Source organism: Zea mays, chromosome 5 (assembly GCF_902167145.1).
Source record: "Zea mays cultivar B73 chromosome 5, Zm-B73-REFERENCE-NAM-5.0, whole genome shotgun sequence".
In the NCBI taxonomy this organism is placed as follows: Eukaryota; Viridiplantae; Streptophyta; class Magnoliopsida; order Poales; family Poaceae; genus Zea; species Zea mays.
The window spans coordinates 6,935,016-6,948,021 of NC_050100.1; the positions used below are offsets into that span (position 1 = coordinate 6,935,016).

General features: G+C 48.8%; 3 protein-coding genes across 3 annotated transcripts; 1 reads left to right on the forward strand and 2 right to left on the reverse strand.

Annotated features, from left to right (window-relative positions):
* Positions 1–890: 890 nt before the first annotated feature.
* On the reverse strand, positions 891–1,720 carry LOC109939512 (uncharacterized). The gene is made up of 2 exons (XM_020537696.2): positions 1,410–1,720; positions 891–1,012 (listed from the first exon to the last, which is right to left on the reverse strand). The coding sequence occupies exons 1-2, from the start codon at positions 1,696–1,698 to the stop codon at positions 891–893; spliced, it is 411 nt and encodes a 136-aa protein (XP_020393285.1). The 5' UTR covers positions 1,699–1,720.
* A 598-nt stretch (positions 1,721–2,318) lies between these two features.
* On the forward strand, positions 2,319–5,467 carry LOC109939389 (TIP41-like protein). Its single transcript, XM_020537860.2, has 8 exons — positions 2,319–2,586; positions 3,198–3,383; positions 3,734–3,824; positions 3,956–4,063; positions 4,133–4,192; positions 4,315–4,356; positions 4,899–5,033; positions 5,115–5,467. Exons 1-8 carry the CDS (start codon positions 2,441–2,443, stop codon positions 5,217–5,219), a joined length of 873 nt encoding a protein of 290 aa, XP_020393449.1. The 5' UTR covers positions 2,319–2,440; the 3' UTR covers positions 5,220–5,467.
* On the reverse strand, positions 5,369–7,247 carry LOC103625868 (cytochrome P450 81Q32). Its single transcript, XM_008646262.4, has 2 exons — positions 6,246–7,247; positions 5,369–6,116 (listed from the first exon to the last, which is right to left on the reverse strand). The coding sequence occupies exons 1-2, from the start codon at positions 7,212–7,214 to the stop codon at positions 5,502–5,504; spliced, it is 1,584 nt and encodes a 527-aa protein (XP_008644484.3). The 5' UTR covers positions 7,215–7,247; the 3' UTR covers positions 5,369–5,501.
* Between the last annotated feature and the right edge of the window lie 5,759 nt (positions 7,248–13,006).

A 13,006-nucleotide genomic window follows, 5' to 3' on the forward strand; every position in this document is an offset into this window, starting at 1 on the left:
TGGCATTGTCAGAGTAAGGGGTCAGACATACTTGTACGACATATCATCGATATCCATCCCCATTCCTCTGTACCGATCACTGAATATGAAATAGTTCTTCCTCCATGTCCTTAGAGTCCAAAGCTGAATGTCTGAATCAACTGCCGCGTTCACCATCTCTTTCATAACACCTGGCTGGGGTAAGAAGTTCAGAACAGTACTGAGTTTGTGTGTTTTATGAAAGTCTGAACCGTCTATAGCAGAATCTGCTTACCGACGGTGGAACCACTCCTCCACTGTGGGTACAGCTTGTGGTCCTTGAGCCCCAGGTAGTTGCTGAACAACGCCTTGAAGGCCTCGAAGTCGCAGAGCGTGAACTGGATGTGCACGTCCAGACGGCCCGGACGCACCACCACGGCGTCCACGGCGTCCTTGCCCCCGCGCATGGTGAACACCATGACGCGCTCCTCGCTACAGCACGACGCGACGCCGTCCATGAAGCTCAGCACCCTGGCCACGCGCGCCTCTGTGTCCCCGCCGCCGCCCTGAAGGTACCGGTCCAGGTCCTCGACAAGGACGAGCGAGCGCGAGGTGGTGTGGAGGAGCAGCGCGCATAGGTCGTCGCCGGCAGCGTCGGCGTGAGACAGGTCGACGTCGTAGCCCAGGAACCTGGCCGTGGCCGCCGCGAACGTGGACTTGCCTGTGCCCAGCGGGCCGTAGAGGAGGTAGCTGCGGCGCCAGACGCGGCCGAGGCGTTGGAAGGCCTAATTTGTTTGGTCTGCACTCTGCACTCTAACCAACAATTCACGAGGCTTTGCACAATGCCTGATATGAAAGTGCAAAGGCGAAACCCAAACTTGATTTCATCAGACATTTGGACATTTGTACCATGGAGGCACAGAAGGGGACAATCAAATCTGTAGTTCTTCAGGTTGAGTGTCCACGACAGGCTCTGCGGAGGAAAGCAAGTCATCACTGCCACCTCCAAGCACCAGCACCTTTCCAGGAGCACCAGCGCAGCTCAGAACGGTGCCTGCAAATTCCAAAGCCAGCTCCACTGATAAGATCCAAGAAACCACCAATTTGCAGGCTGCGACGACGAGGAAACAAAATAAGAAGAAAACGAGGAAACCCATCGGCACAAAAATTGGAAGTATCGCTGCAGCGACCGGAAACACTGACGCATATCGCCGCAACAAAATGCAGGATCCGAGTTTAGGAACCGCGCTCGATGGCTTCCACTGGTCGAAATACAGACATAGGAATAAGAAAAAAAATGCGTGCACGTATGATAATCAGAACCACTCAGGATCCAGGCCAGCACAAACGCCACACAAGCGTAGAGGGAGAAAAGCGAAAAAGAGCCGGCGACCAGCCGACTAAGAATAGAGGGGGAGGGGGAAGCGAGCGAGCGAGGGAGCGAGCCGTACGAGAGAAGGCGTCCTTCCTCCTGAAGAGCAACGACGGCAAGTCCACCGCACTCCTCCGCTCCCCGCCAGATCGCGCCGAGCCGCCAGGCCGCACGACCCCGAGCCTCGCGCCGGACACAGCGAACGACGCCATCCCGCGCCCCACCCAGCAGTAGATCCCAGTCCAACCACCCGCACGTACGCACGCGCGCACTCCTTCACCCGCGCAGCCCACGGGAAGCGAGTGTGGGGAGTGGCGGCCGAGGAGGAGAGGACGCCGAGGAAGATCCGCTACAACCGGCGACGCCATCCCGCTAGCCCGCTACCTCGTCTCTCGCGAGGTGGGGCAGAGGAGAGGGAGGCGTCCGCGCCTGTCGCGGAGAGGATGGAAGGGGCGCGGATGGGGCGGAGGAGACGGAGGCATCAGTCGCCCGAGATGCTCGGATGCTCCCCACGGATTTGTCGATGGATGGAAGGGCGGAGGAGTCCGTTGATGGCGGCACAGATGGAGTTGCGAGGTGGGGCAGAGGAGAGGGAGGCGTCCGCGCCCGTCGCGGAGAGGATGGAAGGGGCGCGGATGGGGCGGAGGAGACAGAGGCATCAGTCGCGGAGAGGATCTTGGAGAGGAAGGCGTCAGTCGCGGAGAGGGAGGCGTCAGCCGTTGGCAGAACGTAGCCTGTGAACGCCTACAGTAAGTACATAAGTAGTAGTAGAGATTTTCGATCGTTTTCGAATAACCGACAATACCGATCTCGTATTATTGATTGTTGGTTTTCGTTTTTCGTCATGACAGAAAAAATGAAAACAAAAATAATTTACTTATTTTTTCGATCGTTTTGGACCGTTTTCATTCCCAATTTGAGGCTTGATATCTGCAGTTGACGTGTAGCAGTGAATCATAGCCATCGGATTCTATTGAACGGTCGACAAATAACAGCCAGAGTGCCAGGTGCTGTAGTAGTAGTACAACGGGGCAGCACTGCACTGCACTGCAACTGCGAATTTCCGTCAGCTTGGAGCGGTCCAAGCGCCCTGCGAAGCAAACTACGCCGATGGCTTCGGCGGCGGCGTGGGAGGGTCCGACGGCCGCGGAGCTGAAGACAGCGGGGGCGGAGGTGATTCCCGGCGGCGTGCGAGTGAAGGGGTGGGTCATCCAGTCCCACAAAGGCCCTATCCTCAACGCCGCCTCTCTGCAACGGTACGAGCCACCCCCACCATAAAACCCTAGCCCTTCAACTCCCCGTCCTTTCGATTCGTCTCTGTAGAAGACCGGAAACCTAGACTCAGGCTCGCGATAGGCAGCGTATTTAACCAATTCGTGTGTGCTTTTCCTGTCTGTCATACCCTCCCTCTCTCCCTCCCTTTGATCTGATTAATCATGTCACATTAGTTCTTTGTTCGTCACTCATGGAATCCACATACGTTTCAATTTTGTCACACTATGCTTGTCTTGGCATTCAATTTCCACATGGTGGGGACTGGAGGTGATGCTACAACTGTGAATCCTCCGCCGTCACATCAATGGATCCTCCCTGGTCACATAAATGATAATTGATCATTAGCCAATCGTGTCATTATATCAACTTTTCTATTGTTACATTCAGTCAGGAAAATGTGCACAGTAAAATTAGAATTGCTTTATTAAATCATTGCTACTTTAAAGCAAGTGCGGTATGCTGCTAGTAATATTGGACCTATCAAGTGTCTACTGGTGTTACATCTGTAAAATCTTTAGTATTAAATAAATGAATATTGCTGCTAGGGAAAGCTAATGCTAAATTCTTTAATGTTTGCTATATTTTTCTTCAGCTTTGAAGATGAACTTCAAACAACACATTTACCTGAGATGGTTTTTGGAGAGAGTTTCTTGTCACTTCAACATACACAAACTGGCATCAAATTTCATTTTAATGCGCTTGATGCACTCAAGGCATGGAAGAAAGAGGCACTGCCACCTGTTGAGGTTCCTGCTGCAGCAAAATGGAAGTTCAGAAGGTCATCTATAACTGTAATTCATTTTAGTACTCAATTCAGTACTACCGAGCATTTGTAGTGAAAGATGTTAGGTTAGTTTGGCATCACCCACCCTGTTTGAAAGCAGTCCACTTTGTCTTAAAGTTTTCAAGGTTATGTTCACAATACAGATTTGTGGATGGAAATAATTAAATAAATTTATTTACTTTGTATCTTGCATTGTTTCAAGAAAAGTACAATAGCACACAGTTTGAGGTGTTTATATTGGTCTTAGCTGAAAAAAGAAGTTCAGATAATTAAAACATCATGCGTTAATTTGTGAGTTCATTAAAAAGCCTAAGCACGGGTTGTTTTAACTTGTTTTCTTGCAGTAAGCCTTCTGACCAGGTTATACTTGACTACGACTATACATTTACGACACCATATTGTGGGAGTGATGCTGTGGTTGTGAACTCTGGCACTGTATGGACCTGATCTCTGCTGAATTAGTTTGATCAGTTTTGAAATTTTTTATATCTACTCCCCTGCCCTTTCACATTTTAGTGGTATAATCCACTGACAAATAGTTCTTGTTCATATACTTTCCTTTCCAGCCACAAACAAGTTTAGATGGATGCGGCACTTTGTGTTGGGAGGATACTAATGATCGGATTGACATTGTTGCCCTTTCAGCAAAAGAACCCATTCTTTTCTACGACGAGGTATGGAGATGGAACAGATGGTTCATAATTTATCTGGATACTGGTTTACCCCTGACAGGATGTATGTAGGTTATCTTGTATGAAGATGAGTTAGCTGACAATGGTATCTCATTTCTTACTGTGCGAGTGGTATGTGGACCCCAATGATGCTTATCTGTTCCTTTTTCCTCAACTGTAATGTGTGTGTGACAACATTGTCTTTTTTGTTCAACTCATTGACTAATATGCTTCTTGATTGTATGTGTGTGCAGAGGGTAATGCCAACTGGTTGGTTTCTGCTTTTGCGTTTTTGGGTATGTTCTAATACCTTGCTTTTTTTTGGATTTGATGCCTCATTAACATGAAGACAATTTCTGAGGGTGATGTATTGCTAATAAGATGGAACCTGTTAGATTTGTAGTGAGTTTGTGACAATTCAGACTCAGATGGTTGCCCAGTGTTCTGTTCCTCTTAAGCCGATATTTTTTTCAGGAAAACTTGTGAAGAGCTGTTCATTAAATAACTTCACTACTCTTGTGACTGACTTTATGCTGATCCCTTCGAAATAAAATGACAAAGCCTTCAAGTTCCAAGCAAGTTAAGGTAGGCTAAAGTAATCCTATGGATCAAGAAAAGATACAACTTTTGAAGGGGCAAATATTAATTATTGAGGCCTAAGTTTGAACTGAAGATCCTCCAAACAGACGTAGTCATATGTTGGAGTAATATATAACCGTGTAACAGTATTCCCCCACGTTTAAGATGCAAGTTTTTGACATATGTAGGATTTTGAAGATACTTATCTTCATATATGAACCAGCTTGTCCATACTGATGATTGCCTGTCGACCTAACAGCTTAGAGTTGATGGTGTACTGATGAGGTTGAGAGACACTCGGTTACATTGCCTGTTTGGAAACGGCGACGGAGCCAAGCCAGTGGTACTTCGTGAGTGCTGCTGGAGGGAAGCAACATTTGCTACTTTGTCTGCGGTATGCAAATCGCTGGAACCAAGCACTTTCTTTGAATGAGATTAAGTGGGCACCATCTTTTATCTCTTTTCTATAATGCAGAAAGGATATCCTTCGGACTCTGCAGCGTACGCGGACCCGAACCTTATTGCCCATAAGCTTCCTATTGTGACGCAGAAGACCCAAAAGCTGAAAAATCTTACCTGACTGACACAAAGGCGCCCTACCGCGTGTACATCATGACTGTCCTGTCCTATCGTTGCCTTTTGTGTTTGCCACATGTTGTGGATGTACGTTTCTATGACGAAACACCATAGTCCATTTCGCCTGGGCCGAACAGAGATAGCTGCTTGTCATGTCACGTTTGAATTAGACCATTCCTTAGCCCTTTTTTTTTTCCTCCTCTTATTCTCTGTCTGCCAGTCTATAAAACGTCTTACATTTGTTGACCTGAACATGCTCACGAGTGCGCACTCCGTGAATGTCCTATCAGATCTTCTGAAGAACGTCATACATAGCCTCACGAGTTGTACACAAAGCCTCCAGCGGAACAGCCTTGGGCATCGTCAGTCCGCTGCCCTCGCTCATGTCAACCTCCACGCCATCGACTCTGTTCCAGTGGAAGCACTGGATGAGGGACCCCAGCGCCACCCCGACCGTCTGCAGCGCGAGCCTCTCTCCGGGGCACTTGCGCCGCCCCATCCCAAACGGCGCCACGAACAGCCCCTCGGCTTTCCCGCCCTCGAACCGCTCCGGCACGAACCTGCCCGGCTCCTCCCACACAGCCGGGTCCCTGTGGATCGCGTACACGTTCACCAGCAGCGCCGTGCCGCGCGGGACGTCGTAGCCGCCGACCTTGCAGTCTGCCGACGACTCGTGCGGGAGCAGCAGCGGCGCGGCGGGGTACAGGCGCAGCGTCTCGGCGATGATGCACCTGAGGTAGCCGAGACGCGGCAGGTCGCCCGCGTTGAGCAAGCGGGAGTGCCCCACAGCGGCGTCGATCTCTGCTCGTGCCTTCTCGAGTGTCCCTGGATTGTTGAGCAGCAGCGACATGGCCCATTCGACTGTGGTCGAGGTCGTCTCTGTTCCAGCTCCAAATAGGTTCTTCTCAAAAAACGATCCGACGTTCAACCATCGTCAGTGACAGAGAAGAGAACCACCGTCTCTGTACTAGGCTAGCCAGTCGAGTATCCGGTGAAAAATTAATCGAACGAAAAAAAATGAATCCCTCACCGAACAGAAAGCCGTGATCACGGTGTCGGTGTAAACCTCCGGCTCCAGCTTCTGCAGGGCGAGCAGCACGGCGATCAAGCTCTTCTTCTCGCCGCAGACGCCGTCGGCCATCCTCCGCCGCTCCGCGTCGATCAGCCGCCGCAGAAACGCGTCCCTCCTGCTCACCGCGGCCAGGATCCTGCTCCTCACGCCGGCCACGTCGAACCACCGCAGCACCGGCAGGTAGTCCCACAGCACCGAGCTGACGTACGGGAAGACCTCGTCGATGACCCGCTTGAACTCCTGCGCTTCCGGCGACATGTCGGTGGTGCCGTCCGCGTCTGGCTCCGGGTCCGGGTCCCGGCGCTTCGCCTTGGTCTCCGCGATGGCCTCCATGAGGACGCTGAGCGAGAGCTCGAACAGCCTGCGCTTCAGCTCGATCCGCGCGCCGCCGGCGCCAGAACCGCCCGCGGCCGCGGCAGCCGCGCGGTGCAGGCGCCGCACCATGGCGCGCACCTCGCCGCAGATGACGCCCGACATGCAGCCGACGCGGTGCGCCGAGAGGAGCTGCACCACGGCGACGCGGCGGAGGTCGCGCCAGCGCGGCCCGTAGCTGGCCGTGCCGAGCGCGGCGCCGTCGAAGGTCACGAGCCTCTGCGAGGGCAGCAGCGAGCGGTTGGCGAACGTCACGTCGTGCTCCGTGAAGCACTCCCGCGCGCACGCCGGGGACGTCACCACCGCGGCGTCGCGGGAGCCCAGGCGCAGCGTGAAGACCGGCCCGTGGCGCTGCGCGAGGCCGGACAGCGTGGCGTGGAACGGCTTCTTGATCAGGTGGAGGTGGCCGAGGAAGGGGACGGCGCCTGGAGGGCTCGGCGGCGGCCGCCGCATGCTCCTGCTCTTGCCGTCGCGTCTGGCGAGACCATGGACGCGGCGTAGGAGGAAGAGGAAGACCAAGGAGAGAATGGCGATGTAGGCCGCCAGATCCATCATGCTGGTTAAGCTTAAGCTTAGACGTGTTGCGTTTGCGTAGCAGCAGCGTGCACCATGAGCCATATATATAGCCACGTTGGAGGAGGGAGACTACGACACGTACGACGCGAGTACAAAACACGTCGTTGCATGTGGAAGTGCAAGGAACAGTGCACGGTATCGGTATGGACGATCTCCTGGCGTGTGCCTCTCGGTGCCTGACGACATCCGATCCGAGCCGCGAGCGGCGAGTGCCGAGTAGTGGCGAGCGCGCGACAGGGAAGTTGCAGGGGGGACGGTAGAGGCCGGGCATGCGAGTCCCATTGACATCAGTGGCTCACGCTAGCTCTCGTGTCATCTGAGTGCAGTTTTCTCTGCGCCGACGTCACGACGAATTGTACTTTTCTCCTGGGAGTCTTGTTCCAACTTTCCGGTTGATTGGGCTCACTCCATGTTCTCCGGACGAATTACCATGTTAACGAATATATTATTGCACTACATACAGTGAATGTACTTGTGTGTTGCTCCATGTAAAGCGATGAGTAGTCGGGGAAACTTCAAAAAAAAATTAACAAACTACTGTACTTGCTTATAGATAGTTTGGGAACCACATTTTTATAAGGGATTTCTATTTACCCAAAGAAAATTAGTTCATTTTTTCAAGAGAAAATAGAAATCTAATGAAAAAATGTAGTTTGCAAACTAGCCCTTAGGAGCATTTTTTTCTAATTGGGGGAGTCGAATCGGACTTTATTGAAAATCGGTGAAGACAAATAGACTCTTTCTTCCGTGGTCTCACGTGTTGGGTGAACATGCAGAGGTGCAAGGCCCACCTACCGGGAGCAACTCCGGGCTAGGCCTTGGGGTATGTGCAACTAGGCTCGTTTCTGACTTCTGGCTGCAATTGGGCTGACCCACTGGCAAAAACACTGGTTGCATCTGCATCATCATATCATATAGTACTGACCTAAAGAAGCCCCTTGGAAAAAACCTAAACTAAACCAAAAGGGGCCCCAAACCAAAAAGATCGCCCACTATATAGTGAATCTGTTAGGATTTATGGGCTTGGCCCAATTAAGTTATTCAAATAAATCCCAGGAAAATCTCAAAAGCCCATATAAGTGGATGGCAAAGGGATAGGTGGAACCAATAGCACCATATTGCTAGCTCTTGTGGAGTAGAGCTAGCTTAAATATGGAAGCCACACTCACTCACCAGGTCATGGATGAGAGGAGAGAGTGTGGAGAGCCACACGCGCGCGCGCGCTCGCCTCGCCTGGCCTGGCCGGGGCGGGGCGGGGCGAAGGGCGCGGGCGCACGACATACGCGTGAATGGTCCGCCGAAATCCGGCCCCTCGCCTTGCGGGGGCGCGGCTACCTTTTGCCGTTTGATTTTTTGGTTTCTTGGCTGTTACGCTTATCCTAACCGATCGCTACAAAATCTCAACTGATTGCGAGATTTTCGTGGGCGGATAAGCACGGGGGGTCGCGGACTCGACCCTATAAAAGGAGCCCGGCAGCCAGCCTCCAAATCATCCCCAGATCCCAGTTAGCTTTCGCCTCTCTTCATAGCTGAGCCGCCTTTTAGTTCCCTTCGTCCCGACCGCAGAGGTGCATCTGCGATCAGGAGAGCAGGTCTCCGGAACCCTTCGTCTTCTAGATCCTGCACCAGGAGAGGGCGAATAAGGTTTTTGGGAAGCGTCTTCACGCGACTGCTCGTGATCTTCTGACATCGTCGACTCAGCTGATCCTGGCGCGCGCCAACAATCAGTAAGTCTAATCAGTACGCATCATCTGATTTGGCTTTTATTTCAGTTCTTCTGATTTGGTCATGATTTATATTCGGAATTTAGATTGGAATTTGTCTAATTATTCAACAATCCAAAAACCTTATTGTAGACAATTTCCTAGTTTTTCTATGGCTGCTTTTGCCGACGCGCTGAAGCCAGAAAAGTTTAATGGTATGCACTTTAAGAGATGGCAAGTCAAGGCCACGCTCTGGCTTACTGCTATGAATGTCTTCCATGTTAGTAAAGGCAGACCTGAGGGTCCACTGACTCCTGAACAGGAGAAAGAGTACGACCATGCCAATACTATGTTCACGGGAGCCGTTCTTAGCGCCCTTGTTGACCGTCTGGTTGATGCGAATATGCAGTACACAGACGGGAAACAGTTGTGGGATGCACTTACTACTAAGTATGGTGCATCAGATGCTGGCAGTGACCTGTATATCATGGAGAGCTTTCATGATTATAAGATGGTTGATAATCGCTCTATTGTAGAGCAAGCTCATGAAATACAGTGTATAGCCAAGGAGCTCGACCACCTTAAGATAGTCCTTCCTGACCGATTTGTGGCCGGATGCATTATTGCAAAGTTGCCTTCTACATGGAGGAACTTCGCCACAGCTCTGAAACATAAGAGACAGGAGATATCAGTTGAAAATCTGATAGCGTCTCTGGATGTTGAGGAGAAAGCTCGGGCTAAGGACACGGGATCTAAAGGAGGCGAGGGCCACTCCAGCGCCAACATGGTTCAGAAGAACCACAACAAGGGCAAAGGAAAGCCAAAATCTAACAAGCCCAACAAAACTACCAACTTCAAGAAGAAGAAGAACAAGGCTGAATTGACATGTTTCGCATGTGGCGAGGCGGGTCATTTTGCCAAGGATTGTCCCGATCGAGCGGATCGCCGTGGCAAAAAGGGCAATGTCAACACAGTGGTCGCTAGCAATGAGGAAGACAAAGGGTATGGTAATTTACCTTTCATCTTCTCAGTATTTCAATCACCTAGCTGGTGGCTTGATACTGGTGCTAATGTTCATGTGTGTTCTGACATCAACTTGTTCTCTTCTTATCAGGGCGCCCGGGATTCTTCCGTGCTAATGGGGAATGGGTCACATGCTTCTGTTCATGGCACTGGCACGGTGGATCTGAAGTTTACTTCGGGAAAGATCGTGCAGCTGAAGAACGTGCATCATGTCCCTTCTATACACAAGAATCTCGTTAGCGGAACCCTTCTATGTAGAGATGGGTTCAAGGTAGTTTTAGAGTCCAATAAATTAGTTGTGTCCAAGTCTGGACAATTTATTGGTAAAGGCTATGATTGCGGAGGCTTGTTCCGCTTTTCTTTGTTAGATTTCAATAATAAGTCTGTGAACCATATTTGTGCTAATGTTGATGATCTTGCGAGTATTTGGCATTCTCGTTTGTGTCATGTTAATTTTGGCTCTATGTCTCGGCTCGCAATCAGATGTGTGCAAGAAGAATTGGGGAACGAAACGAAACGGCGAGCGAGCCGAACGGGCGAAACTGTCGGCGCGAAGTTCGCACGGGGGGCGACATCGAGGTTTCTAGGGGGGACGAGCAGGCGAGGACGACGGTCGAGGGGGCTTCTGGGCTAGGGCATGGCATCGCCCTCCTCTGCCACTTAATAGGAGTAGATATACGATTTTTACGAATAATTGTTAGGTGTTCGCACGTTGTTACGGTTCCTATATATCACATAAATAAACCTTGTTTAAATGGGATAGTGCAATCCTACACTTAAAATCAGACGATAATATATTATGAAAGCAAAGGAGATCCATACAGACATGCTACTTGCAAAGGATGTGTTGGATGTGCATTTGTGCAAATAAATATATTGGAAATTGGTATTGCCATTTTTATACTTGGGACACATGTTTGCCCATATTAGAACCATGATCGTTAGGACCATGTTTATTGTTCTTTAAACCTGCTTTTGATGGCAAACTCATGCTTGTTGACACCACCTTAACAGATTCAGAAAATCATTCAGAAAATCCTGATGGAAGAAGCAACAATAGTAAGACAAATTATAAAATGCTGGCTTTTCTAAATACATTGCCCTTACTATGTATCTAGACATCGTGTATATCAACATGCATAGCAAAAGCTATACAAATAGAAAACCCGAAATTTCATATAATTTGGAATGGAGTACATTACAATACACAATATGTACAACACCACCTTCATGTACAGTAGACAATTTCAGCCTTTCTGATACAATGGCCAAAGTAGGTGATGGCAAATCTTTCAAGTTCCGTCCCACCTATGCCAAACAATAAATTCAATTGTCAGGAGAATGCTGCAACATTAAATGGAAAGATGAATGAAAGCAATAGGTGGATGAAACATACCACTTCCTGGCCACAGCTCCTGAGAATTTCATTCATAAAGTATTCAGCAGCTTTGCGGACTTCAGAAGATTTAACCTTTTTCAAAAAAAGGGTATAGCCATTACATTCTCTCCATTGAACAACATTTATATAAATCAAACAAACAACAATAAAATCAGTTCAGTTCAGACTAATACCATCAAAGAAGATGCAGATGGCTTGAACAATGGCAAAGCCTCAGATGAATCACCCATTTTTGAAACATGCCTAGACAACCAATCAAAGAGATCTTTTCGCCCTTCTGAACCTGTTTTCTGATCACCCAAAGACACTATAATATATGGAACCATCTTTTCAAGTTGGGCTGCAGCAACCCACGAATCTATAACAGTCAATGTGCATTCTCGCATGTGCTTCTTATTGTCACCTAGACACTTCAGCACATCTGCCAAAATACCCTTCATGACAAACAAACAATTGTTAGTTATTGTAGTAAGCATGCAGAAAAATAGATAGCATGTGAGTGAGTTCCAAACCTTGCTTGACTTTTCAACAGAAGGTCCCATAGCAGATGCAAGACCACCAATGGTGGACAAGATTGCCATTACTAAATTTTTGTTGTTGTCGTAAAGACGGCCTCTAAGCGCACTGAACAACTCAGCTGCAGTGATAAGATGACCAAGACAGTTTACTACAAGTTGAATGAATACATTTAGCTTTCACTTACGCCCAGACACGTTAAAGCCCAATGCATTCCAGATTGTTTCCAATGCAGCAATGCTTGTTCCTGCTCCATCCAAACTAATATTGTTATTACCCTTGACACAATTCATATAACGGGACGGTCGGAACATAGTTCATCATTGCTCATAACCTTCAGTTCTGATTTCTGTATGAAGATATTATAGGTTTGAAAGTTCCATGATTTGTTCGGAAGATAGTTGTTTTGATTCCAGGAAGCATCATTGTGATTGGTAAAATAGGTAAAATAACCTGCCGGTAATTGAACTATTCATCCTTGTTCATAACCGTCCATGCAAGAGTAGATCTAACACTGAGAAGCAGTCCTAAATGCCCAGGCCTTTGTCCACCATCATGCCTAGCTGCTTTTCTTGATGAAGTTTTAACCTGGAAACATGGTCATGGCAATGACAGAAGCTTGCAATTCTCAAAGAACTCTCAAGAGACTGAACTGAAGGGCAAAGCAAAACAAGGTATAAAATATAATAAAGGAAACATAGGCGATTTTCATCTATAAGTTTTAAAGATAATCTGAAATTGGATAAGTAAACACAAGATGCATGCTTACCCAGTCCGCGACTCTACCTTTCTGTTTTGCTACTCTTCCAAAATCCAAGCCTTCTGACCAGTGATCAACTTGACTAACAGAACCCCAAATCCAAACACATCAGACTTCTTTGATGACTGGCCATATCTGGGATGCTGAGGTGAGATGGGTCACAATGATGCTTATGGTTCGTTGTTTTCAGGGGCCAATAATCATGGCTACTTTTTTCTTATGATGCAAAAGCAACATGATCTAATTTCTAAATAAGAATATGAAAAAGACAGGTATTTTTTGGAAGCATGTTGTAATGGCCTGTTTGGTTTGAGGAATGGAGTGGGCCATCGTCTTCTCGCTCCTTCTTGTTTGGTCTGTGGGATATTCA

What these genes read in the sequence shown, in the direction of transcription:
- LOC109939512 (XM_020537696.2), bottom strand. Translation starts at nt 1,698, where the DNA reads ATGGCGTCGCCGGTTGTAGCGGATCTTCCTCGGCGTCCTCTCCTCCTC. An exon ending in GAGGAAGGACGCCTTCTCTC is followed by an intron (nt 1,013 to 1,409) that starts GTACGGCTCGCT and finishes TGGAATTTGCAG; the next exon opens with GCACCGTTCTGAGCTGCGCT.
- LOC109939389 (XM_020537860.2), top strand. Translation starts at nt 2,441, where the DNA reads ATGGCTTCGGCGGCGGCGTGGGAGGGTCCGACGGCCGCGGAGCTGAAG. An exon ending in TGGTTGTGAACTCTGGCACT is followed by an intron (nt 3,825 to 3,955) that starts GTATGGACCTGA and finishes TTTCCTTTCCAG; the next exon opens with CCACAAACAAGTTTAGATGG. An exon ending in CATTTCTTACTGTGCGAGTG is followed by an intron (nt 4,193 to 4,314) that starts GTATGTGGACCC and finishes ATGTGTGTGCAG; the next exon opens with AGGGTAATGCCAACTGGTTG.
- LOC103625868 (XM_008646262.4), bottom strand. Translation starts at nt 7,214, where the DNA reads ATGATGGATCTGGCGGCCTACATCGCCATTCTCTCCTTGGTCTTCCTC. An exon ending in TGATCACGGCTTTCTGTTCG is followed by an intron (nt 6,117 to 6,245) that starts GTGAGGGATTCA and finishes TTTTTTGAGAAG; the next exon opens with AACCTATTTGGAGCTGGAAC.